The sequence below is a fragment of the Plecotus auritus genome (genome assembly GCF_963455305.1).
Source record: "Plecotus auritus genome assembly, chromosome: 5".
NCBI classification, from domain to species: domain Eukaryota; kingdom Metazoa; phylum Chordata; class Mammalia; order Chiroptera; family Vespertilionidae; genus Plecotus; species Plecotus auritus.
In genome coordinates, this window is record NC_137776.1 from 12,283,062 (window position 1) to 12,310,380 (window position 27,319).

At 40.8% G+C, this 27,319-nt stretch overlaps 1 protein-coding gene and 1 pseudogene across 2 annotated transcripts; one reads left to right on the forward strand and one right to left on the reverse strand.

Moving 5' to 3' along the window:
* CD28 (CD28 molecule) lies at positions 1–27,319 on the forward strand. Its single transcript, XM_080669786.1, has 4 exons — positions 1–186; positions 19,566–19,922; positions 20,573–20,697; positions 26,209–27,319. Exons 1-4 carry the CDS (start codon positions 132–134, stop codon positions 26,335–26,337), a joined length of 666 nt encoding a protein of 221 aa, XP_080525912.1. The 5' UTR covers positions 1–131; the 3' UTR covers positions 26,338–27,319.
* On the reverse strand, positions 3,592–12,155 carry LOC308249509 (SWI/SNF complex subunit SMARCC1-like; annotated as a pseudogene). Its single transcript has 4 exons — positions 12,138–12,155; positions 6,965–7,431; positions 4,695–6,732; positions 3,592–3,608 (listed from the first exon to the last, which is right to left on the reverse strand). The product of its transcript is annotated as an SWI/SNF complex subunit SMARCC1-like (transcript).

Here is a 27,319-nt window from a genome sequence, read left to right on the forward strand (position 1 = left end):
GAGGGAAGTTAAGTTGGAGGTGGCCTCGGATGACAGAGACTCGCAGGCCTTGGCGAGTGTGTCCTCAGCCCACCTCACACGTGGGGCTCCTCCGGGAGGAGGGGCCGCAGCTCTGACCCACCATTAGCACAATGATCCTCAGGATGCTCCTGGCTCTCAGCTTCTTCCCGTCAATTCAAGTAGCAGGTAAACGATTTTGATTTCTTTCCTTCTCTGAGTTTTAACCATGAAATTGGGGTATTTGAAGTATAGTTTTGCTGTAAAATGGCAATCTGCTATTGAGAAGCTCACTGATTCTCAGACACGTTATGATATTTTAATGAACATCTTTTTGGAATGAAATAAAATTTTTTTAGCTATTAGTTGAAAATGTCATATATATGTTTGTTTGTTTTTTAATTTAAGAAAACTAATAGCAGTTTGGTTCTGAATGCTCTGGAATTAGACTGCTTGCATTCATGTCACAGACCCATTTCTCACTAGCTAAGCTGAGGCTAGTGTTTAAACTCTCTAAGCCTCAGTTTCCTTATGTGTGTAACGGTGGTGATAATAAACTCATCTCAAGGTCATTGTGAGGATAAAATGAAATAATTCATGTAAAATGCTCAGTGTAGTTAGTGCTTGGCTGGCAAGTTAAGTGTAACTTGTAATTACTGTGTCTACCAGAATTGCATGAGTGCCAAAATGAATTTGGAGTCATTACATAAACTGGCACAATACAGATGCTAATAAATTAGTTTTGTTTTTTTGTGTTTTTTTTTTGTTGTTTTGTTTTTACAATTGGCTGAAATCCATTTCCTTAGATTAAAAACCCGTAGGGTCCAAATGATCATGACGAGGAGGATGAGTGCCCCTAACACTATTACAAACCCCATTTCAGATGAAGAGATGGAGGGGTAGGAATGCTAATTTGCCCAAGGCTATACAGGTACTGGTTGTTGGAACCAGGGTTTGATGCTAGAGCCTCTCTATGCTCTTGACCTTTATGCTATCCCACCTAACATGATGTGGTTTATAATTTTATAGCTGCAGACACATCCAAGGTTCAATCATTTTTAGAAAAATCACAATTCCAAACAGAAGGAACTTGTTGCTTTGGTGGGCTAGGGTGAGAGGTGTTTATTCAGCTTGGTCTTAGAGTTGGAAAAGGGTCCTGCTTGGCTCAAAAATTGGACTGATAGGGGTTGATGGGATGTTTAAATACAGTTATTTCTTTCCCTTGAAGATACATTGAAAAACCAGTACCTTCAATTTTCTATTTCATTTATTTTGGTGTGAGAAGACCGTACTATTTGTTGTTCTTAAATATCATGTGCACATGCTCCAAAGGGTATAATTTCCCAACCTGCGTAAGTACAATAGTTACATAAATGCCCATCTGTTTCATTGTCTGATGTGCCAGTGAGAACATTTACAAATTGTGTGTATTTATAAAAGGTGTTCATATAATGAAACACAGCTGGTGATGAGACAGGTTTTGCCCCAGTGTCTAGTACCAAGCATTTAGAGCTACTAAATCCATTTAAAAAGTATTTTTACATTTATTTTTAAAAAGGTCTTTAAACTCTACTTTTAAGGGATCTTTAAAATTTATTTAAAATTAATATTTAAAATTCCTTAGTTTATTAAACAGCAAAGAATTGGCAGAAAAGAAGGAGAAACCTCACTCAGGCAGAAAACTAAAATTGGTGATTGTACACAAAGTACTTTGCTGATGTGCCTTGTGGACAGCCATCTGCCATCAGTTCATTCACTGTCCTTTGAAGGTATTTTTTGCACGACTCAAAGCTTTATGTTTTTTTCTTTAGAACATCTGTTAAAAGGGGGTAGCTAAAAAAGCAGTCAGAGTTCACACACGCAAAACCTTTGTTTTTTCAACTTTAAAATACATCTGCTTTTCAAACACCAAATCACCCTCCTAATAACTTTTCAGGTTTGATGCTGAGTGGTCAGCCAATGAAGTAGGAAAGGTTTGGGGTAGAGAGGGCACTTTGGAAATGCTCCTTCCAATGAAAAAACTAATGAGAAAACACAATGACAACATGCACAAATGTATAATCCATTTTAATCAGTGGTGCTCTCTGCTTCTCTGTATTTACCCTATAAGAGGAAATAGCAAGACAATTCTCTGGTCAAAGTGTAATTGTCCTCCTTAGGATTGTGAGAGACTACTGGTATGTCTGTGTTGAATGTGTGTATGTGTTTAAAAAACAGAACAGTCCCCCTCCACCCCCATGCATTTAATAATCCTAATGCATTGGCTCACAGTGTAGTTTAAAATACTTATTCTAGGAAGGTTAAACCTACCCTGATTCTTCTGATTTTACTGATACTCTAGAAAGATCTTTATGGCTAAATTAAAGAAATATGACCTAGAAAGTGTGAGGAAGCCTTAACTTAGACAATTCCTTTGTTCAAGTTACATGTTTTCTACCAGATTTGGGTAATTGTGCCACTGAGATCCATAACAGAAGATTTCACTGGGCCTTGGAATCCGAGTCCAGCTCAGAACGGCAGGCCCTGGAAAGGCGCCTCACGTGGGATTGATGATGGAAGGAGTGTGCATATTGTTCATAGGTGTGCAGCCAATATTGGCTATTTTCCATCAAGCTAGTTATTCACTCTGAAGACAAAATCAGGACAACACCACTTATTTTTTTTCCATGAGAGCATTTATTTTCATTTAATCTTAGCAAATAAGCCGTCAGAATGGCCAGTTTGAACAGGATTGGGTTCTCCAGCGCTGCTGCATTTCCCTCAGCATGTCTTTTTCTGAGAGAGCCAGGAAGGCAGAAAGATGGGTATCTAATCATTTCAATGATCAGCAAAACAAGGTAATTAAAAACTTTATTTTTAGTTCAGCAAATGACCCCTCTCAGGTAGCTGTACACAAAAGGGAGTAATCCACCTCTCATAAAAAAAAGCGCTGCTCTGAGGCTGGACGTGGGAAAGTAAGGTAAAAAGAGGAACATCAAAAATGCCATGTAACCAGCAAATTGTTCTATCTACCTGACATTCAATACACTGTAGCCAGTTTTCCTGACTGTTCAGAAAGTGATTGGGTGTTTTTGTCATTTCAAGTAAATTTGATAGACATTTCAAAAGTCCTTGCTTAAGAGTTGTCTTTTACTCTACCACCATTCCCTACAATAAGGTACTGCTTTTTATGTTTTTCAAAGTCAACTATCCAGAAAGGACTTTTTCGGCAAGGACTGTAAAATTAATATCAATATATCAATGTCAGGAAATAGAATGAGTCATTTTCACAGACAGACTAGAAATCGAAATGAATCTGTGATCCTAACTTGGAGGCTCTCACGTTCAAACCTTTACTATGGGTAGGTAGGAGATCTCACTGTCTCCTTTTCTTTAGACACAGACTGTCCTCCTTTTTAAGGCCTTTATTCTATGATCATGAGTGTATACATTCCATCTGACTATTATTCAGCTCTTATCAGGTGTGACTGTCCTCCTCCCAGTATTTCCTGCGTGCAATGCACACTACGTTCCACTCACCTGGCTACTGCAAGAGGTGGCGTGGGAAGAACCTCAGCCATCCTAACCAAGTTCTATGAGCTAACATGTTCAGCACTAGCTACCCACTTTTTCTAAAAAAAAAAAAAAAAAAAAAAATAGGGAGAAAAAGAATGCATACAAGCAGTGAATACGGGAGTAGATTCATTGGGTGGCCATGGCCCTTGGCCCCTAAAATGTTCCTGGCTAGTCCCAGGAGCTAAGGAATGCCCTCAAAGCTCACACTGCCTTCAGAAAAACAGAAATGCCCACCCCAATCCAACAAACCACCTGCAGAGAGAACAGAACCCGTGGGCCCGGGAGAGAGCCACTGTGCTAAGCCTGTGCTTCCCCCTCCTGGCACTAAAGGGGTGTGATCTGCCAGGCGGGGCGGAGGCCCTCACAGTCCTCAATAGGAAGAAAAATCAATGGAGTCCCCTTCCCCCATCGTTTTGAATTTTGTCGCATCTCTGTGTGGCAAAAGCCTCACGAAATTTCACCATCCGCACCATTCTTAACTCAGAGAAGCAGAAATAAGGTCGCTTATACTGCCTAAAGGTTTGTCCCCGCTGGCTACCCTTCCTGCCCATCACCGTGTTTTGGTTCCTATTAATTTCGGATGCTCTCCTTTAAAGCAATGACAAAAAAAAAAAAAAAAAAAAAAAAAAAAAAAAAAAAAAAAAAAAAAAAAAAAGAGAGAGAGAGAGAGAGAGAGAGAGAGATAATGGGTATAAAACATTATTTACAGAGGCATAAGACAAAGCAAAACACTGCAGGAGAGCACAGATAGTAAAGACAGAATGCCCACACCCGGACAGGGAAAACAGGTTCCTTTCAGGATGACCAGGGCACACTGTCACCCAGGCTTCCCCCGGTGTTGGCTGAGGCCCTAACACAGGGGTGTCAGAGCATGGAGAACGGGGGCATGAGGAGTGGGGAGAGATGGGAGATGGGACTCCTGCCTGGGGCGGTGAGAAGAAAATCCTGAAAGAGACCCCAGGAAGCTGAGGGACCTAAGTCTTGCCATCCCCACCGCAGCTGGTGGCGCTGGCGTGGATGTCCCCGCCTCTTCCCGGCTAGCGCGGGGGCGGTGGGTGGGCCTGGAGCAGGGGGATACAAGCCCCGAGGTGCTGGGAGGATTACCGGGGGTCCTAGGATGTTTCCCCACGTTGGCAGCATACCAGGAGAACAGGGCCACTCCCCGAGGGCGGGGTGCATGTTAGCTGCAGTGATGGGTATCGTGCGGCCTGGCAGGGGCTGCCCAGGCATCATGGAACCTGGGCCTGGTGTGACGTGGCTGGGGTGGGTGGGGCGGCGGCATCCGCTGCTGCATCAGAGGGCGGGGGAGGGGCACTGCTGGCGAGGCATCATGCCAGGGTGCCCTGCGGCTCCCTGCGGGCCGGGCCAGCCCCCCTGGAGTGCTAGTGTCCATGTGCAGGGTTCTGCCCACGCTGCTTTCAGCGGCTCCACGTGGAAGTCTGGCGTTCAGCAGGCAGTGCTGCCGCGGTTCTAAGCCTCTTTCTGTCCACGATCATCTCCGGCCCCTCAACATGCCGAAGTGTGATCTCCAGTTTCGTCACCCGTGTCTCAACCAGGAGAGCGACCTTGATCTTTCTCTTCCAGGGCAGCCAGGTGCTCGGCTTTGGTGGCAGCTGAGGCGAGAGCAGCTGCTGTGGCTATGGCTACGTTTCCTTCAGAAATGTTACGCTGGGCTCTGTTGTTCCCAATGTCACTTTCTCTTTTTTGACAAGTGTCCCTGAGTTCCTTGTTCTCGACCCCTTTTCCTGGGATTTGGTTTCCTCGATAATTTCACTATCCTCTTCCTTCTTGGTATTTTTCTTTGTCTCAGTCTTGTGCTTTATCACCTTCATCCGTTTCATTTCCCCCTTTGTTTCTGCCTTTTCAGGCTGTCGACCATCAGGATCTGTTTCCATTTCCCCCTCTTCAGCTCCTTCGAGTTCTTCTGGCTCATCAGGCCCATGCCTGAGATGGAGCTGCTCTCCAGGCCATAGGTGGGATCCAGCTACTTCTTGTACTTTCTTGAGATGAGCTTCAGCCAATTCCTGGGGTACCTCGTCCCCGATCCACGGAAACTCCTGTAAAGATGTTTTTGTTGCAGCAGATACCACACGGAGGGTCCACCCCAGATACCAAAAAGGCAGCAGTGCTCATGACTGGGTTTCCTGACTGACGAAAGGGGACTGGCTGGTAGGCCAGGGGCCCAAGGGAAGCATCTGAATCCTCAAGGGATGGGTCCTCAGTGGAAAGCCTCAAAAAGTGGAGGATGCATTCAGCCTGAGTACGACTTCCAACACGTTCTGCCACTGTTCCAACCATCCTTGTACATGTCCAGGGCCTCCAGGAGTAGCCGGTCTCCTGCTCAGTCCACTCTCTTCCGGCATGAGTAAATGTCAGTATGGAGACCACAGTTCTGCAAATCAACTGGTTTTTCCTTGTTCTCCTCAGGACCTGAGGTGATTGAAGATGTAGAGGCACAAGCCCAGAGGGTGTATCAGTCAATATGCTGAAATGAGGAGTAGGAAGGACATCCCACTGCCATGGGTTGACTTTCTGGATCCACTGGGTGGTTAACAACCCCCCCCCCCCCCGCCACCCCACTGCTCTAGAAAGGCATGAACCCTCATCACAGCACACACATCTCCCAGTCAAGTTCCTCCAACATGGTCAAATATTCTTGGGGGTTTAGGTGATATGTGTCAATCATAAAATTTTGATATGCCAAATATATCTCTGGAGTCTTGGATTTGTTTTTTCCAATGAAAAATTCAGGAAGAGCATGTTGTTCAATCATGTGAATGTAGTGATAACCAAACCATGACCATAGCTAGGAATAGTAATGTGATTGGTTTTCTATGTCTCATTATCTTTACCAAGGTCAACTTTGAAGGGATCTTCATCTTCCTTTCCTCTCATTGTGACTGTTTCTTCATTCTGCTCATCTAGATCAGCTAAGTGTATTTTCACTATCTTTCTTTGGACTTACATTTTTTTTGGAACTACCACTTCCTCTATGTTGGGTACAGGTATTGGGTCTTCCATATCCTTGGTAAGATCTTCTTGCTTATCTTCCTCTTTTTGACATCTGCATTTCCCATAAAGATTAGCTTGGCCTTTCTTTCCACTTTTCTTCTGTGAGTCTGTGGGTGTGGGAGGTGGAGAGGAAGGTGAATGTTGCCTCTTCAGAGCATTAGCTAAGGCCTTTCTTTTAATTTTTTAAATTTTATTGATTTCAAAGAGGAAGGAAGTGGGAGAGATAGAAACATCAATGACAAGAGAGAATAATTGATTGGCTGCCTCCTGCACGCCCACGACTGGGGATTGAGCCTGCAACCCCGTGCATGTGCCCTTGACTGGAATCGAACCTGGGACCCTCCAGTCTGCAGGCTGACGCTCTATCCACCAAGCCAAACCAGCTAGGGATAGCTAAGGCCTTTCTATCCCTTCTCTCTGGACTTTAGACTGGTTCTTCACTCTTCATTGAAATTTGCTGTCAAAAACTCATGGGCTTTGTGTTCTGTCCACCTCATAATCCTCCTCATTCATCCATTCATTGAAAACATTAGTGTCTCAAATCCATTTTGCATGAACCTTCCATGGATTTTCAGGAATTGGTAGATCTTCATTTTCCACATTAACATCATTATTAAGGACCCAAGTGTCATAGCTGTTCGGATAAAATCCCTAATGTACTAACACATGCTTGTCTTTTCTCTTCATGGGTCTCAATCACTCTTCATCTTCTTGTGACGAAGGATATGGATAAATGTGGCGGGAAGCTTTTGACTTCTCATCAGTAAATGTCCCCTGATGTCATTTGATGATATCTTTCAATTTGTTAGCCAACTTCAGGTAAATGTCTGGAATCATGTAGATGTTGGGTCTGGTCAGACAATTGCTCTACACCAATGTCTTTTTTTAAAATATATTTTTTATTGATTTCAGAAAGGAAGGGAGAGAGATAGAGAGATAGAAACATCAATGATGAGAGAGAATCATTGATTGGCTGCCTCCTGCATGCCCCCTACTGGGGGTGATCAAGCCCACAACCCGGGCATATGCCTTTGGCTGGAATCAAACCTGGGACCCTTTAGTCTGCAGGCTGACGCATTATCCACTGAGCCAAGGGCTGCACCAATATCTTTTCAATATTCATAAACATCTCAAGGTTATAATCTATTTGGGATGGATTCTGTAGATCAAACCTCCACTATCCCTGTTCATTTTTATGCTAGAGGCCCGTTGCATGAAGATTCGTGCAATAGGCCTTCCTTCCCCTGGCTGCCGGCACTGGTTTTCCTCTGGCACCCAGGACCCAGGCCTTCACTCTGGCAGCTGCCTTCAGTCTTTCCTCCAGCCAGATTGCTGCTTCTGTAGCTCCCTCCGCCCCCTGCCCTCCCCCTCACAGCAGGCGTCCCACCCCACCCAGCCACTCCACACCTGCATGTGTGCTGCCCAGAGGCCTGGAGCAGCTGGGGGGTGGGGCTGCTTCCATCTTTGTTGGGTTAATTTGCATACTCACTCCTGATTGGCTGGTGGGCGTCATGACGTGATAGCCAATTTGCATATTTCTCTTTTATTAGTGTAGATGTTTAAGCAGCCACAAGAATGTGACACAAGGTGCCTCCAGCTTTGAAATCCATAAAACATTTTGCCAGGATTTTGGTGAAGGCTGGGTTGGTGACACACTTCCTAAAGGCATCTTCCTAGAAGTGAAGAAGCTGTACCACAGCCTAGCCAGCATTTTATTGGTAGGTGCATCTGCATGAACATACTTTCTTATAGTGCTTGCCAAACCAGACCTGCACCCAGCACACCCAATACATATTGTCTCTAGGATCTCCCAAAACTTGCTAGCTGGGTCCCCATGCTTCCATTGATAAATGCCCAGGCCCACCGCTGTCCCCTGGCTCGCTGCCACCTGCTGCTGTGGCCATCATCGTCATCTGTCGGCCCACCACCTGGCCTGCCCTGGCCCAGGCAGCATTCCTGTTCACACCTGCCTGTGTATGTCTCTTTTGTGCTGATTTCTTTGACTCCTTTGGCCAATGACATGGCATTGTCATAAAAAAATGTACCCAGAGCTTTCAGTCTGAGAATCATTGCATGAACATTGGTTTCTGAAGCTGGAGGGTAGGTAGCCCAGGCCCAAATGAGAAGTTGAAAGCAGGTATCTAACTTCTTGCCTGTTACTCTCATTTTGATGACTATAGAAGAGAAATGTGCTGTACAGGATCAACTGCTACTCAGTCACTCCTTTACAGGATGTGAAAAAGAGACTTGAGACTTCTTTGGCCTTAGTATTTCAATCCTAATTTCATAGGCATTTTAATTTAGTCTGTGTGTGTCAGCATGTAGATTAGCTGTGTTTATGTTTTCATTGCTAGAAGAGAGCCTGTACCATGGTGGAGAATATATTACTTAACTCCGAGCTGCAACTTTATCTCTGCATCATCATGACTCTCATCCTTTTTGTTCGTCATCATCTTCATTATCTTGGGGACTTTGGCTGCCAAGGCAACCAGGTTAATGGTTCCTGATGGTGTCATCAGAGTTACTCATTCACTGTTCACTCTGACCTCTGATCTAATGCTGAGACCTTTTCTACAGTGTCAGGGTCACTTTGTTGCCTCACAATCCACAGTGTAATGTATTAATTACTGCAGTAACTCCTATTCATCACCCACTCATTCACATAAGAATCTGAATTATTGAAATGTCTTACATTTTAACAATGACATAGATTTCCTTGCTAAGAACTTAGGTGGGTGTTTGACTTTGACTTTTTTTTTTTTTCTTGCCGAGAAGATAACAGGCTGTGCTTTTCATTGCTGAGGGATATTTGACACGTGGTGAAGTGTCAGAATGTCACTGTGGCTGTGTTTGCAACTTCCATGTGACCTGATGACTTCCCTTGATATGGAGCACCACTAATAACCAGGGTACATAGTTTAAGATCAGCTTTAGGAATGTGGGTCCAGGAGGGTTCCATTTCTGAGCCACACACTCTATCCCATAAAGTGTGGTTGAGAGTGGGCACACATGAGGAGACTGTTTCTTTCAACTATGAGGCTCCTTTGGGGACTAAATAGGGTGTTAGTAAATGGCAGGTCTTGAAAGTACTGGATTCCTGTTTTCTAAAGTGCTTGCTTCTTCTGATGCTTTGGTAACACAGGCCTTTATTCATGTGCTCATTCGGATATTTATTATCATCTTCTATGGGCTATTCTAGGTTCTGTGACAGATACAAAAACCCACTTTGAGCTTCAAGGAAGTAAAAATGAGAATTGTGAAACTTTCTAAAATTTTCCCCCCATTAAGGACTACCATCATGACACTCTGTTTACATTTTATTTATTTTGTGGGAAATGGTTATAAGCGGAAGAATCCATTGAATTGCTAGAATTTAACCACAGATATTTAGAGATGGGAGGGAACTCAGACATCTCTCAATGTATAGAAAAGGAAGTTGTGCTGATAGTTCCTAGAAGATGCTTATAGAAAGATGACATTGCAGTGTTTCCTGGCATTTTTGAATGTTTTTAGGCTGGGCCCATCTTACTTACCCAATCACCTTCCTTCCTTCCTTCCTTCCTTCCTTCCTTCCTTCCTTCCTTCCTTCCTTCCTTCCTTCCTTTCTCTCTCTCTCTCTCTCTCTCTCTCTCTCTCTCTCTCTCTCTCTCTCTCTCTCTCCCTTTCATTTTTTAAAAAAATTGATATCAGAGAGAGGAAGGGAGAGGGAGAGAGAAATAGAAACATCAATAATGAGAGAGAATCATTGATCGGCTGCCTCCTGTAAGTCCTCTACTGGGGATTGAGCCTGTGACCTTAATTGGGCATGTGCCCTGACCAGGAATCAAAACACTTTAGTAAGATTAACTTTAGTAAGATTAACATAGAATAGTAAGCTTTTATGAAAGGTTTGGAATTGAGCTGGATTTTAAAGAAAGATAGGATGTAAATGGATGATATTAACATTTATTTTGCATTCATAATGTGCCAGGTACTGTTCTACCTGACTTTTTCTGTATAAAATAATTTACTTTCCCCTAAATCCTATGAGGCAGCTTCTATAATTATCTTTCTTATAGATGGGGAAACTGAGGTACAGAGCAGATATAGCAACTTGGCTATGGTCACACAGCTAGTGAATAAATCCAGACACTCTTTCTTCAGGGTTCATGTCTCACCAATGCTCTGTTGCCTTAGGAAGGAGACACAATACAAATAAAGACATTAAACAAGGAATATTGTTTTATGTTCTTGGAACCAATGGTCAGTCTGAATGTCAGAAAGGTAGGGTAGAATCAGGTCAAACAAAGGATTGAATATTGATAATAGAAGTTCACACTTAATTTTCAAGGCATTGTGAAGAAGCTGAAAGGTTTTGGAAGTAGGACAGTCTAGAATAGGTATGGTTGTGGAGACTAATGTCTAGGAGATTATGTCATAACACTTGCATTTTACCAAGAAGAGGGTAGTAGATTAGAATTTGGGTGCCAAAGGTGGGACTAGAAAGAAGTGATTATTAATGAGATATGTTCTGAAAGTAGAAGTTCCAGGACTTAGAGCCTAGTTTGGGATGAAGGCAAAAGAGAGGGCGGGGTCAAGAATAATGCCAGGGTTTTTGGCATAACAGAGGAATGGTGGTATCACCACCTGAAACCAAGGGGTTGTGAAACTGAGTTTTGGAAAAAAATAGTGTTTAGCTTTAGACAAGTTCAGTTTGAAGTAAAGGCTTAAAGTGTCAGAAAAATGTCCAGTACAAAGCTGAAGATACGGGAACTGGGTAAGAAGAAAAATAGTCTGGTCAGGAGTCAGCTGAAGAGAATGGAGGGCTAGTGAAGGAGACCAAGAATGTGTTTGAAGAGGCCAGGGGAACAAGGATAGTGAAATATCATTAAAGTCAAAGGAGGAAAGAATTACAAAAAAACCCACCAAAAACCACAGTGGTTAAATAGCATTAATATGTTAAAGGAAGGAGAAGTGAATAATAACTTGGGAAGGCCACTGGTTTGGCTCCAAGGAGGGGAGTTGGGACTTTTGAGTTCAGGCAGAGTGGTGGGGAAGGGAGATAAGACTTTCAAAGGGTTAAGAAAAAGGGCAGGAAGTTACTAAAGTGAAAACAATTGGGAACGTTTATCAGCTATAATGTTTACCACTGTATTTTGTACATAGCGGGTATGTAATAAATGTTTGCAAACGAAGTGACTATTATGTTTGACATATGGAAGGAACCAAATGCTGGTCTTGAGTGTGAGTGTGTGTGTATTGCAAGTTAGAGGGGGAAGAGAGCTGTTAGGGAAGAAAGGAGGAGGAGGTAGAAGGAAAAAAGGATGGAGGCAGTTTTCTCCAGAAGATGAAGAGGAGGATGATTTGGAGCATGGGAGATTAGCGAGAGGAGGGCCAATATCTAAGAAAAATGGGGAGGAAGAAAGGAGATTTATAGGGATTTATAGGGATAGAGATGTGTGAGGATGAAGCTAGGGGAGATGAGCAATTTTGTACTGGCAAGCCTAATGTTAAAGACTATATATATATAATTCTCTCAGAACAGGTCTCTGTGTTAAACTTATATCCACAAGCGACACTGGGATAATACAGACCTTGACTTTGAAGCCCATGCGTACTTGAATTTGCTTGAGCCTTCAAAAGGTTTTTTTTGGGGGCGGGGGGGGTTGTAAGAGATCAACTAAAGGACTTGTACGCATGCATATAAGCATAACCAATGGATAAAAGACACTGGCAGGGGGGCAGGTAAAGGCATGTACTGGGGGGAAGGGGAGGCTGGGGGGAGGTCAATGGGGAAAAAAAAGAGACATATGTACTACTATTTGTAATACTTCAAACAATTAAAAAAATAAATAAATTAAAAAAATGCACATTATAGCTGGGCGTGGCCTTGGCTCATGGATAACACACAAGGTTCAGCCCAACCCTGCCCACCATCAGGGGCAGGGCTCTCTTTTCTAGTAAGGAAAGTTACTCTCAGCATCTCCGTGTGTTTTTTTGGAACAAAGATGTGGCTGCTTGCCCTTGGCTTTGGAAAGGCCATGTCTATTATTCTTTTCACCTTCTTCTTCTCCTCCTTTTTTTTTTCAAGCTCAAAAGCCAAAGCTACTGATCTTTCAAGGTAGGAGGATGTGACTAGGAGTTTTAAGTCTGTCACACTGTGGCACAGCTTTTCTAGGCCTTTGTTTTCTCATCTGATACATGAAGGGGTTGGACTTGAAGACATCGCAGGTATATTTCTGGCTTAAAAATGCTGCTTTAGTGGAATAAAAACTCTGGCTTTTATCAGCTCTATCAAGGCAACTCAACCACCCTCCCACTTTGTAGATGCTCTTATGATCTGATAGAGAAATACGAAGAATTGCAAGCCAGCCATTTCTGAAATCTCCTGGAGAGATTGCAAACCAGGATCTGAGATACTAATATGCTTTGAAATGACTGCAAGAGTTTAAGGGACATATTGTCTTTGCTCTCTCTCCCCCATTTTGTTATGTAATGTTGAGTTTCAACACATCAATTATTTTCAAACTTCTAGAAGATTCTGTATGTGCCAAGGTGGTCCAGAGCAGGTTTTTTCTTTTCTTTTCTTTTTTTTTGAAATAGAAGATTTAAGGAGAATGAGACAGACAGGATCAATGTATTCTCATCTTTTTTAGAGTTATTTTAAGTGAGGGCTCAGAATGATGGTGACTTAAGAGAAAAATATATTTCCCAAATTTGGGTACTGGATTAAAATATACATTTAGAAAATAATATATTAATAAAGGAAGTCCTTTGATACCTGTGAGATTTCTTTTTATCTGTTAGCTGAATTGCTATCATGACATTTATGTAGAAAGCTATAAAATCATTTTTGATTCCTATTCACCATCACCAAGCATAACCGAGCACCAATGACTTGTCCATCCTTTCTATCTCAGCTGCTACCCCATGAGCTCACATCAATGCTATTGCAACAGCCTCCAATGAGTCTCTGCCTCCACTCTAGCCTTGCTCCAAATCATTACATTCTGCACTAATGTGCTAACATCCCAAAGTAGCATTTACCACTCTGTTCTGAACTAAGATGTCTTTAATGTCTCCTATTGCCTTTCTAGTAAAATACACATGCCTTTTCTTGATATTAAAGGCACATCCATCCTCACTTACTTCCTTGTTAAGTAAATGGGATGCTCTGCTAGTCTCCAGTAAACCCTTAAACTAAAAGTTCTCTCCTTCATTTTAGCCTGTCTAGATTTGCCCCAGATTTCATATCCAGCTAAAGCCCAGCCTACTCAAAAGCCTCCAGAATCATGTCATCTAGCAACAAGGTCTCTTACGTGTGACTGTCAGTGAATCTCTATGGGGCTCATGCACCATACATGGCTTTGGAGTATAGCTAATCATGCACCTGCCTTAGAATTTCTCCTAGAAGGAAAAGGCTGTGTTTTTTACATCTTCCCATCTCCCAAGAACCTAGTACATTAGGTCCCATTATTTATTTGCTGAATGAATGCATGACTTTGTCTCGGTAGAAGTTAGAATGCCAAAGAACAATTTTCTGACACATCAAAATTTATTTTCAGAAAGTACATATTGATCGTTTTGATAATTTTTTCTCTCTTAAGAATTAATGGCTAAGATAGGACTGAGAAGGAGAAAGGGGTCAGGGTCACATGTTGAAGGGTATCCTGGGCCTGAGCAGGAAATATACTGTGAGAGAAGTTATGGTAACTTCACCAGCTCTGTGGTCAGGAGGGAGGTGTCCTTCTGTGCTAGGGAAACCAGTGTCACCTTCACAAAACAATCACAAATATCATAGGGCAAAATAGTTGAAAATAGAAAGCTTTCATTTTCTTTGGTTCCTGTCTAACATATTGAATTCTGTACAATCAGAACTTAAAAATGGAATGAAAATGATAGGATTTTCCAACCTAATTTTTAAACTGCAAAAGAAACTCTGATTGGGATGTGCTGAAATGGAGCCCAAAAAAGTTCTTAAGAGGTTCTGAAGGGAAGTTAGATTGCTAACTAAATATCTACTATATATTTTCTACTGTGTCTTTAACTTCCCAAAACAGATTTAGGTACTGAGTGCTGCCTACTCTACTCTCTGGTTCATCAGCCTCCATGTGGTATTTTTATTTCTCTATGGTGCTATGATAAAGAAAAGGAAATATAAAATATGGTAAATTAAACATGACAAATAAATGCGATTCACAAAGACTGAATTTAAGGATTTCCCCAAATGAGGTTTAGACTGAAAAGGGACTTTATTATTGACAAATGTTCATGTTCAAACCCTTTTGTACACTTGGGCAAGCTGAAATGGAAGAGCTGCCATGGTATAATTATTGCTTGTGGATCTGAAATAATTTATAAGAGACATTTCATGTGACCATATTATCTGTAGGCCTTATCTGGGATCCATCTATGCCCTTCAGGAAGTCTTTGCAATGGTAAGCAAAATGTTTCTTGTATGTGCATTAGAGGCACAGACTGTCTGGAGACATACTTTTTCTAAATATGACCATGAAATTAAGTCAATTTTGCTGAATTCACAAAGTTTGTTTTCTATTCATTTATGTTTCAAAACATTGCCCGTAGACTCATTTATAAACAACAAACAAATAAATAAAACCTTAGCCTTTCCACCATTTGTGTGACCTTGCTTAGAGAGTTATTTACTTAATTTGTTTTTCGTTGCCTTTCCTAGAAAACAAGGGATTGGCATAGATCATCTCCAGCTTTCCTACAGCTGAGTACTTTTTGTAGGATGGGACTCCAGCAAAATGGTGGAGAAAGTGGAATTTATCTTGGTCCTGTTTTTCCCCACTCCATTTACTCCCCCACTCAATGGTATTCTTCTTCCTAGCTCTCAATTTAGACATGCTGTATCATCCAATTATATCAAGCCCAACTTTTAGAGGATCTAAAAATCAATCACTGAAATTGTGTTGAAGTTTTGATGCAACCTGGCAGAGAGAAAATAATAGATTAGGAGTCATGAGGCATGAGCCAAGTCCTAAGGGTCACTTACTTGTCATATAACATTGGGCAAGTCATTGACTTCACTGACCCCAGTTTTTCCACATATAAAATGGTCACAAAGATGAATACCTTGCCTATTTACTTCACATGTTAATATGGAGTTCATATGAGAGAAAATGCTTTGTAGCCCTATTTAATTACTAATTTTTTTTGTAATCCCCAGGATATTTTTCTACTGACTTTTAGAGAGAGTGGAAGGGAGGGGGAGAAACGGAGAGAGAGAGAAACATTGATGTGAGAGAGACACATCAATTGGTTGTCTCCTGCACACACCCTGACCAGGGCCAGGAATTGAACCTGCAATGAAGGTATATGCCTTTGTCCGGAATTGATCCCAGGACCCTTTACTCTGAGAGCCTATGTTCTATCCTCTGAGCCAAACTGCCTAGGGCTATAATTACTAACTTAAATCAACATGTAGATCCTTTCAGGGTTAAGGTTCTTTCTCTGGTACTTGGAACAACACCTTACAGATGGTTATCCACTCCACCTGTGCAGAGAGCTGATTTGGTTATTAATATAGTAATTGACCTATTTACAATAGGCATAAAGGGGAAGATTTTTGTTGTAATCAAGCTTTCTCTTCCACTCCATTCTCATGGAAGCACAAGCAACTTTCAATTTTCCAGAAGTCAATTATAGCACAAGATTCACAGATTATCTGTGAGAAATCTTTTAGCTCTCAATGCCTTGCTCATAAGCGGCAGATAAGTACCTTCTTACCTCCAATCTACTCTCATGTTGTCTGTTGTCAAGGAGGAGTTGTGAGGGAAAGAGGTTTGAGGTTATTGCTTCCTGTCTCCACATCTTTAGCTGGTTTAGCTAAAGGAAAGACTTTGAAAAGCAAAGCACTAAATTCATCATCAAAACAACTTGTCAATTCAGTTATAGAAATGTCAGTCAAGGCAATTTTTTGATACCATAAGCAAATACAATAGATGGGTTGACAATGTTTCTCTTTTAACCTAGTAGGTCTGACCTAGGTAGACTCACAAGAGGGAAAACCGAAATGGGGAGAAAAGAAACATGCCCCAAATGAAAAAAAATAGTAGGAATGTTCAGAAAAAGAACTAAATGAAATGAACAAGCAATTTACCAGATATACAGTTAAAAAAAAATGGCTATGAGGATGCTCAAGAAACTTACTGAGCACTTTCAAAATGAGATAGAAAGCATAAAAAGGACAGAGAAATCATAAAAAGAGAACCAGCCAGAAATGAAGAATGCAAGATCTGAAATGAAGAACACACTAGATAGAATAAACAGTAGGTTAGATGAAGCAGGGGGTCGAATCAGCTGAAAATACACAATCAGAGGAGCAGAAAATGGAGGCTAAATAACATGTCACTAAACAATGAATGGATTAATAATGATATCAAGGAAGATACCAAAAGATACCTTGAAACAAATGAGAATACAAGAATCCCAAAATCATTGTGACACAGCAAAAGCAGTCATAAGAGGGAAATTCATAGCATTACAGGCCTACCTCAAGAAACAAGAAAAATCTCAAACAATTTAACTTTAATTTAAATGAAATAGAAAAACCAGCAATAAACAAAGCTCAAAGCGAGTAGAAGAAAGGGAATAATAAAGATCAGAGCAGAAATAAATGAAATAGAGAAAAAAAAGAAAAGAAAAAAGAAAAGAAAGAAACAAAAGATCAATGGAACCTGGTTCTTTGAAAAGATAAAAAAGATTGACAAACTTCTAACATGACTCATCAAGAAAAAGAGACAGAGGACCCAAATAAATAAAATAAAAAATGATAGAGATGTAACAACTGACATCAAAGTAATACAAAGATTTTTAAGAAAATATTACAACTATATGTCAACAAATTGGCCAATCTGGATGAAATGGGTAAATTCCTCAAACACACACACACACACACACACACACACACAAAACCACACCCAAAAGAACCAATCTTCTAAAGCTGAATCAGAAAATCTGAATAGAAAGATTACAACTAATGAAATTGAAGCAGTCATCAAAAATCTCCCAACACACGCCGAAACCGGTTTGGCTCAGTGGATAGAGCGTCAGCCTGCGGACTGAAGGGTCCCGGGTTCGATTCCGGTCAAGGGCATGTACCTTGGTTGCGGGCACATCCCCAGTAGGAGGTGTGCAGGAGGCAGCTGATCGATGTTTCTCTCTCATCGATGTTTCTGGCTCTCTATCCCTCTTCCTTCCTCTCTGTGAAATATCAATAAAATATATATATATATATATATATAAATCTCCCAACACACATAAGTCCTAGACTGGATGGTTTCACAGATGAATTTTAGCAAACATTCAAGGAACTAACACCTATCCTTCTCAGGCTATTCCAAACAATTCAAGAGGAGGGAAAACTCCCAAGCTTATGTTATGAGGCCAGCAATCAGAAAAGAAGAATAAAAGGTATCCAAATTGGAAAGGAAGAAGTAAAACTGTCATTATTTGCAGATGACATGATATTGTATATAGAGAACCCTAAAGAGTCCATAAGGAAGGGAAAATACATTTACAGTATTTATCTAAAAACTCAGCATATAAACAGCATATAAGTGGACCTGCGTAGTTCAAACCCATATTGTTCCAGGGTCAACTGTTTATTTTAAAACACCATTTTGAAAATACTAGAATGTTATTTTCCACTTTATATATTACCAAGATCAGTTAAACTACAACTTTCTGAGAATCTTGCTTAGTTGAAAGTATCATGTCTGTAAAATTGAACTGAAAAGTTGCAGGAATTAATTGCTTTCAAAGATTTTTTTTTGGTAAATTAACTATATTTCGACAAGCTCTGCTAAGATAATGGCCATTAATATAATGATAATGAGACCACTTTAATTCTAAGTACTCACTCATGATACTGCCACAAGATTATTTAATTCCAGCTTATGTGTTTGCTAGTTTTTAAATTACAGATAATGATATCTCTTAGGGCAAATGAATGTGCTCAATTAACCATCAGTTTTCATTTATGTTTATTTTATACTTTCAAAATACAGCAGGTTCTACATTTTGAATACCTTGTTTTATATGCTTCAATTCATTCAACTTTTGATTTGTATTCCCTCAAGACCCCTAGTTTTCAAGCCTTTTGAGAGCAAGGATCACATGTTACATTTCTTTGTATACTGCTGTGAAAATAATAGGATCTCATTAAATAACCCATAAGTGATGGTGATCTGACTGTATCATTATCCGCAGCTAAGCCTAACAGCCATCTCATTAAATCTTTATTCAAAATGTGTGTCTCAACAATAAGTTTGGCTTCATTTATTATTCATTCAACAAATACTCCCTAAGAGCACTAAAAAGTAAACATGTAAAGAATCAAAAAGTTCAAGCTGTCTCGATAGGAAAATCCATCTTTTTTTTGTGTGGTTTTGTTTTGCTTGGCCTTTTTCTTTGTGTACTTAGAAGAACTCATTGGGCAGGTTCTGATGGGAAGAAGCAATGCCAGCAAGAAATGCCAGCATTTCCCTCTTTTACAGGAAGTTTGGGTTAGGGCGGCATTTGTATTTCTGTTTACTGAGCCCTCCAGAAATTGTGTTCCTGTTACTAATTATTTGGATTCTGTTGTAATGGGCATTCACATTCTTCCTGATCTGACTTGGAGAGCTGATATAAGAAAAAAGATAAGACTAGGATTCCTTTGCAGAAATTTTTAAAAAGGAGGACTTGGTTGGGGAAACTGAGTAAGGCTGGAGAGAAACCCTAGATGGTTACCCAGTTTGATTTCTTCTCCTGGCACCCACAGAGAGAAGGAGGAATTGAAAGGAGAGGAAGGGAAGAAAAACAATGTTACTGTGCTCCATAGCATCTACTGTATATACTCCAATAGTTTGCTTAATATGTTTTGTCTAACTCAGAGTGTGACACCTTCCCAAGATGCATGTAGGAGATCTGTTTATTTTGTTAACTGTTTTACTTTGATTTCAGGAAAAAAGTCTTTATACCCTGTTCTAAACAAATGATTTTTCCTCCTCCAGAAAACAAGATTTTGGTGAAGCAATCACCCATGCTTGTGGTGTACAACAATGCTGTCAACCTTAGCTGCAAGTATACCCACAACCTCTTTTCAAAGGAGTTCCGGGCATCTCTTTATAAGGGAGCAGATAGTGCTGTGGAAGTCTGTGTTGTGAATGGCAACTACTCCCATCAGCTTCAGTTTCGCTCAAAAACAGGATTCCACTGTGATGGGAAATTGGGCAACGAAACAGTGACATTCTACCTCTGGAACTTGTTTGTTAACCAAACAGACATTTACTTCTGCAAAATAGAAGTCATGTATCCTCCTCCTTACATAGACAATGAGAAGAGCAATGGAACCATTATCCATGTGAAAGGTAACATGCAACTCTATGAATGTACCACTTTAAAGAAATGGTTTTCAACTGTAGCCTTGAAAACTAGGTCCTGATGAGTAGTGGGATTGGATAAATCCCAAAGAGGATAGACCAAAGAGGAAGTCTACACATTCTAAGCTTGTGATATTTTGCATATTTTGGTCCCTCTCACATCCTATATAATAATCTTATATAATAAAGAGGTAATATGAAAATTGACCATCACTCCAACACACACAAGATGACCACCCCCATGTGGTCAAAGATGGCTGCCCCCATGTGGACACAAGATGGCCAGCAGGAGAGGGCAGTTAGGGGCAATCGGGCCTGCAGAGGAGCAGTTAGGCGTCGATCAGGCTGGCAGGGGAGTGGTTAGGGGGTGATCAGGCTGGCAGGAAAAAGCGGTTAGGGGCAATCAGGCAGGCAGGCAGGCGAGCGGTTGGGAGCCAGCAGTCCTGGATTGTGAGAGGGACATCCCTTGAGGGGTCCCAGATTGGAGAGGGTGCAAGCTGGGCTGAGGGAACCGCCCCCCTCCCCCATGCATGAATTTCGTGCACCGGGCCACTAGTTCTTCCATAATGTTCAGAAGGAAGAAAATGTATTCAAGTGCCACTCCCATGTCATTTAATGCACTCTATTCTATTTTTCAGAGAATCATCATTGTCCAGCTCACCAAACTCCTGAGTCTTCTAAGCCATTTTGGGCACTGGTGGTGGCTGTTGGAGTCTTGGCTTTGTATGGCTTGCTAGTAACAGTGGCTCTTTTTACTTACTGGGTAAGAGAAGCAGCTGCTTTCATGCAAACTTTTCTGCCACATGTGATCTTATCAGATTCAAGAATTTTGCCTATGTAGTGTATTTTCTGTTTAACATGTGATATTTATTAGTTCCTTTTCCCTTGCTAGATTGCAGTAGGTTCTCTTTTAGCCTGTCCAACTTATTCTGAGATAAAAATCTGACAGGCATTCTATTTTCCAGAAGGCACTGGTTAGGTGGCCAAACAGAATAAAAAGCTAAATGGTTAAATAAAGGTGTGGTACTAAGGGCAGTTATTTTTTTTCTCTCCCCATTTGCAGTATCATTATGACATAAAAATAGTTTTAATGTGTACATATGTATAAAAATCTAAGCAACTTGGGAATCTAGACAATTGAAGTCAATGAAGAACTTTGGCTCAGGGTGAAAAATCATGAGAAATTTGGCTATTGAAATTATGCATTCAAACCTAGCAAAGAAACTAGGTCTGTTTTTCTGACTCATATTTTTATCTCCTCAGAAGCAGTTGAATTTTGTGAGACCAACTATAGTACTGTCATTATGAAACTATAATGAGAATTAGACTTTTCTGAGCTCTCATCACTGAATTGGAGTTGAACAAATTTGCAAATTTCATGCCTAAATTTGGTGCATTTTTTTAACCTACTTCAGCATTGAATTTTTTGCTGAGGTTTGAGGATATCATGATATCAAGCATCACTAAGTATCATGATGATCATATCTACTGTTAAGAAGGGAACCTCCTTATCAAGGATCTTTCCCTTACTCGGGGATTTCCTGTTCTTATATACACATTATTCTTATATAGAATAATCATGTATTGATTTCATTTTGTCTTTGAAATGTTTTCTAAAAGTTATATGCATGTATGAGTCGTTCGCTCCTTCAACAAGAAATGTATGCACCTCAAGGATAAGGGACTATTTCTCTTTACATTTGCCATCTATCTAGAATTAAGTACATTTAATACTTAGTGATGCTTAACCTCATAACCTCCCTGGAAGCCAAACTAAAGACTTAAATAAACAGGTCTGAAGTATAATACCCATCTTCAAGGCATACTCCATTCATTTAACTAAACCAGACATAGGTCAGAGATTTCGGGGAGCTATGCCATGTGTAGCCATCGTACTTACTACATACAGTCTTGGTGCTGGGTGGGATTAGGCAGCCATGGGTTCACAATCATACCAATGATAGATACAGCTTGGGCTGCTGTCAATCTCTTGTTGGCCTGTTCCCCAAGTTTACCTCTCGATTGTTCCCCACATACTTCTCCCATTTTAGAAGATCCTTGGGGTATTCTGAACATTGGTCATGCTGCCTATTGCCCAATCTCTACCTTCTTCAGGGGAGGGAACAAAGTGGCTGCTTGTTCCTGGAAATCCTTTATACTAGATATCATCTTGAGAATTTGCCTGCCAGTCTTGCCTTCTTCAAGTTGCCTGAGCCTGATGGGGGCTTTTTATGCAGTGAAATGTCGCCTATGTTCTCCCTCTGATGTTAGCTGAGTCCCTTATCTTTCTGGATCCTTGTGTCTTCATTTAAGGTCCCTTCCAGCTTTGAACCACTGTGGTGTTTGCTAATGATTTTAGAATTTAGACTCTTAATTCTTGGTGTTTGTTTGTTTGTTTCCTGATCCCATCGGGAATCTCAATGTCTTAATTTAAAAGCCAGGTGTAGTGGCTTTTTGGGTACCTTTCCAGGACAGGTGCTCCCCTATAATATGCTGACCGTGGGCAATGTAATTCACTAACTTGGCAGGAAGTAGTTTGGGGAACTGCTTTCACTTTCCGTGGCCAGAAGGGTACTGATTATCATTTAAAATTTATTGTTTATTGTTAATATGCATTAGAATATCAGTTACTATAATCAGGCACTAACTTGCTAAGTGAGTCAAAACAACCAAAGGGACAAATTAGCTTCTCATTTTCAAGGAGTTTTAACAGTTTACTTTCAACTTGGAAACAACATAGACACTACGGTTTTTCTTTGGCAGTACTACTAATTCCCAGTGGGATTCATCTTGCTTTGTCTTAAAAAATTTATTTTTGACTTATTCTGTCTCACAGGATCCCTATGAACTGGGAAATTAAAGTGCTTTGTATATCTTATCATCTGTGGCCTCTTATAGTTAATTTGGTTACCCCATAACATATACCTGTATTTCGTAGAATAACACAGCATTTTCACCCTGGGCTCATCTTTTCTTGCAACTGTTACTGTTTAAGCAACTAGCACCTTGCTGAGGTAGGCAGCCAGGCCATTAGGGATCCTTAGGGTTTAGCCATTTCCTGGGTACTTTTTTAGGATCCCATTTCTGGCTGGTCTGCACTGTACCTTGGTATAAATTGCTGTTTTCCGGAACTTCCCGAGGGCTTGTGACGTGCTACTGTAGGCAGTTCTAGGCTGAGTGGGTTTTGGGGAACAGCTGCAGATTCTATCTCAGTTCTTGACCTATTGCTGACATTTGAATAAGTAAAGAGTTCCCCTTGGCCAGGCTGCCACAGATCAGCACCTGTTACTCTCACTCAGTCCTCCATTTACTGAATTACCTTGTGTCATGCTGCTGCTCCTAGAAAACAAGTGGGTAAGGGCTGCAGGGAAGGGAAGGGCAAGGGAGGTGGGTCCTGAAATCATATACGGTATCTTTAGCAGACATTTAATGGTGAAGGGTCAGAGCGGTGACCTAGTCACACAGATACATCAGGTGAGTACTCTGCAAACATATATGCAAATGCTAGATGCACATGGACACTGTGGGTTCTGGATAGTGTTTCCAGTCATGCATGTGTCATTTCCATCCTACTGTTGTTTAAAATTAGGGTGATAATGACTAAACCCACCATCTGATAACAGTGTGAGAGTATGCATGGGAGTTATTGCAGCAGATCTTTCATAGACTTTGTGTGCAACCTGGAGAACCCAGAACCAAGACATCTTCATTGTTGGACCTTCTCTACCAGCTATAGTTTTTTGGGGGTGTCTGGAGACAAAGACTGTCATTTGGGAATCGAGCAAGGGGAGTCTTCAAGGTTGGAACAAGCACTGAAATGCTTCCCAGGGTATTATTAGCAGCCTTCCACATTGATTTGGGAGCAGACATTTTCAGGTCCTGATTCCTGTCCTGCTGTAACCCTGTGCTCAAGAAAACTCCTGCCTTTCTTTTATAGAAAGGATATAGAATCAAGATGTTTGAAGAGCAGCTTCCCTGATGCACTTGGTTTCCATGACTACCTCTCTCTGAACGAATCCTCCAATTATGTGTGTTTAACACTATCCTCTTCTTAGTTCCAGCTAGATAACTCATCCATCATCTCAAGTCCCAAATGACTAAAGTAGAATGTATAACCTCTTTCAAATACACTTTTCCTACTGCCTTGCCTAATGTCTATGGATGGAATAGCATCCTTTTAGTCACCCAGGCTCAAGTCATCTGTCATCTTGGGTATGAACAAGAAGGAGTCAAGCAGTCTCACAATACATCATGCTAATTTGATGATATGTGTCGTATCTGTTGCTTCCTTTTCATTCCATTTTCATTTCATGACCAGATTCTAGATTAGAATGTCTCAGTCTTGGCACTATTGACATTTTGGGCTGAATGGTTCTTTGTTATTGGGGGCTGCCCTGTGCAATGTAGATTATTTAGCAGCATCTTTAACCTTTACCCACTAGATGCCAGTAGCATTCCTACCAGGTATGACAACCCAAAATGTCTTCAGACATTGTCAAATGTCCTCTAGGACAGGGGATAAGGAGCTGGAGGTAGCAAGGCAAGAAGGTTTGGCTTGGGCAACTCTATATAAGTTGAAAAATCCTGGGAGAGGACCTGAGTTTAGGAGAAGATCTTGAGGTTTTTTTGTTGTTGTTGTTGTTTGTTTAATCCTCAGCTGAGGATATTTTTCCACTGACTTTTAGAGAGAGTGTAAGGGAGACAGAGAGACAAAGAGAACAATCGACATGAGAGAAACACATTGATTGGTTGCCTCCTGCAAGCACCCTGACCAGGGCTGGGGAACCTGCAACTGAAGTACATGCCCTTGACTGGAATCAAACCTGGGATCCTTCAGTCTGCAGGCCAATGCTTTATCCACTGAGCCAAACTGGCTAGGGCTCTTTAGTTTTGTTTTAGATGTGTTGAGTTTAAAATGACTTTGACGTCTAGTCTAGAGATATAAATTTGGATGAAGAGATGATAATTGAAGTTGTGAATGTTGATGAGATTGCCTAGGGTGAGGGTGGAGTTAGTAGAAGAGAAAGCCTAGGGCCCTAGAACAAATCTGTGCGAAACTCTAATACTGAATGGCTAGAAGATAGAAAAGGATGAGCTTGCAGAGGAGGCCAGAAAGCATGGTCAGGGAGGCAGGATGAAAACCTGGGTGGTACCATCTCATAGATGGCAAAGTGGAAGAGTGGTTCAAAAAGGAAAGAATAATCAATAATAAAGAATGCTGCTGAGAGTTCAAGAAAATTAGGTCTGAAAACATGTTACTCATATTTAGTAATGTGAAGGTCAGTGTTTTTTCAGTCTTTCATTAACACTTACTCATGTCCCTTTGACAAGGAAGGTGTGAAACGCCCAGGTAGAAGTGCAAGGAAATAAGGCCAGAGCTGAAGTCATTTGCTTACTTATTTAAGCAGGAGTTCATATCATTCATGTCCAACATTTCTACTTATGCATCAGGCCTATGTGCCAGGAAATAGGCATTTTTTTTTCCATAATAGAGAATTCTAAATCCAGAAATCTAGATGACTTTCTAATTTTAGAATTTTAAGAGTCTTTTTTTTCCCAAATATATAAATTTTACCATCCTATTGATCCAGAGAAGATGCTCCTTAATCCAAACTTTGCTAAAATTCATGGAAGAATATCTCTTGCTCCAGGTTAATTAAATATTGTCTTACTTTTCTCACCCCTTGTGGAAATTCTTCCAGAGGGAGCTGAGCCTGAGGATCAGGAAATGTAAATACATATAAAGAAATAGGAATATAACTAGTTGCCTAGAACTATCTTCCCATTTAGAATCCACTGCTATGAGTTTATGATTCTATGAATTTATAATTACTCCAATCTCTGAAAGGCTGAAGGTCCTCTCTGGTTAATTATGAAAAAAACAGATTGTTAAGCAAATGACTAATATAAGAAGATTGCAGTGGGGATGCTTAACCTTTGCAAAAGAGGAAGGACCTTCAAGAATATTTATATATCAACAGCAGATATGTAAATGAGATATGCTTTTGAAATTCAGGTTAAATGACTTCTTTGAGAGTAACAGGGATGCATTTCTCTAAAATATCTTCTCTGATTCAGATTTTTCAAGTTAATTTAGAAGAGTCCAAAGTAGTTAGGTTTGATTAGTCAAGATTCAATTCCAAAGTGCTTAATGAATTCTGGTGTTCAGCTTCATGTGACAGTCCATGGTCTGAATAGTTGCCTCCAAAGTCTTAGAATTGACATCTCTCTCCATGTCTCTGGCCCTTCACAATGACACTTCTCTTTTCTGCAGATGAAGAGTAAGAGGAACAGGGTCCTTCAGAGTGACTACTTGAACATGACCCCCCGGAGGCTGGGGCCTACCCGCAAGCACTACCATCCCTATGCTCCATCGAGAGACTTTGCAGCCTACCGCTCCTGACATGGACCCCTATCCAGAAGCCAGCCGGCTGACACCTCTTCACCTGCTCAACACCACTGCTCTGGATAGGAAAGGACCGCCTCGTCTTCAGCCGGCCACCTCAGGCCCCTGTTGGGCCACAAATGACAATTTTTCTTGACTGACTTGACCAAATAACATCATTTTGAGAAGCTGAAATGAAGTTAAAGGATATTACTATGGCAGACTAAGTCTTGTAGTGCCACAACCAAATTTCAAACTTGCTATATATTTATTGACTTGATTGAAAGGCTAAGGTAGAAAATAAAAAGTGAGTGAATTCTGTTAGCCTTAAAATCTGCTTACAGTTTTACTCCTTTCTTACCCCTCTGCACGTGGTGGTCAAGAAAAGTGTGATATCGAGGACTTTTTACTTTGTTTTCCAATATGTTTTTATTGATTTTAGAGAGAGGAAGGGAGAAGGAGAGAGAGATAGAAATATCAATGATGAGAGAGAATCATTGATTGGCTGCCTCTTGCATGCCCCCTACTGGGGATTGAGCCTGCAACCTGAGCATGTGCCCTGACTGGCAATTGAACTGTGAGCTCTGGTTTATAGGTCGAGGATCAATCACTGAGCCATACTGGCTGGGCTTAAAACTTTTTAGATGGAGAAGAAAGGTTAGAAAATCATTCCTTTTTCGTTAAATGGGGGTTTAGGGTGGGGATAGGTTAGAATGGGAGGGGAGGGTAGAGAGACTTAAACCTTTTTAAAACATGAAAACACTGTCTTTCACTCATGAAATGAACCACTGAGTTCCTATTTAATGTTGTTTTCCTTTTAGTTTAGAAATATGTAGACATTATCTTTGATGGTTTCTGGTCATATTTAGTCATTTTGACCAATGGAATACCTTCAAAGCAATGCAAGTTAAACTGACTTGCTTTCCTTATTCCCTATGATGGAAATTCAATGTAATTTTCAGAGTATGATTAAAAAAAAATAAAGTAGTCTTCTCACACC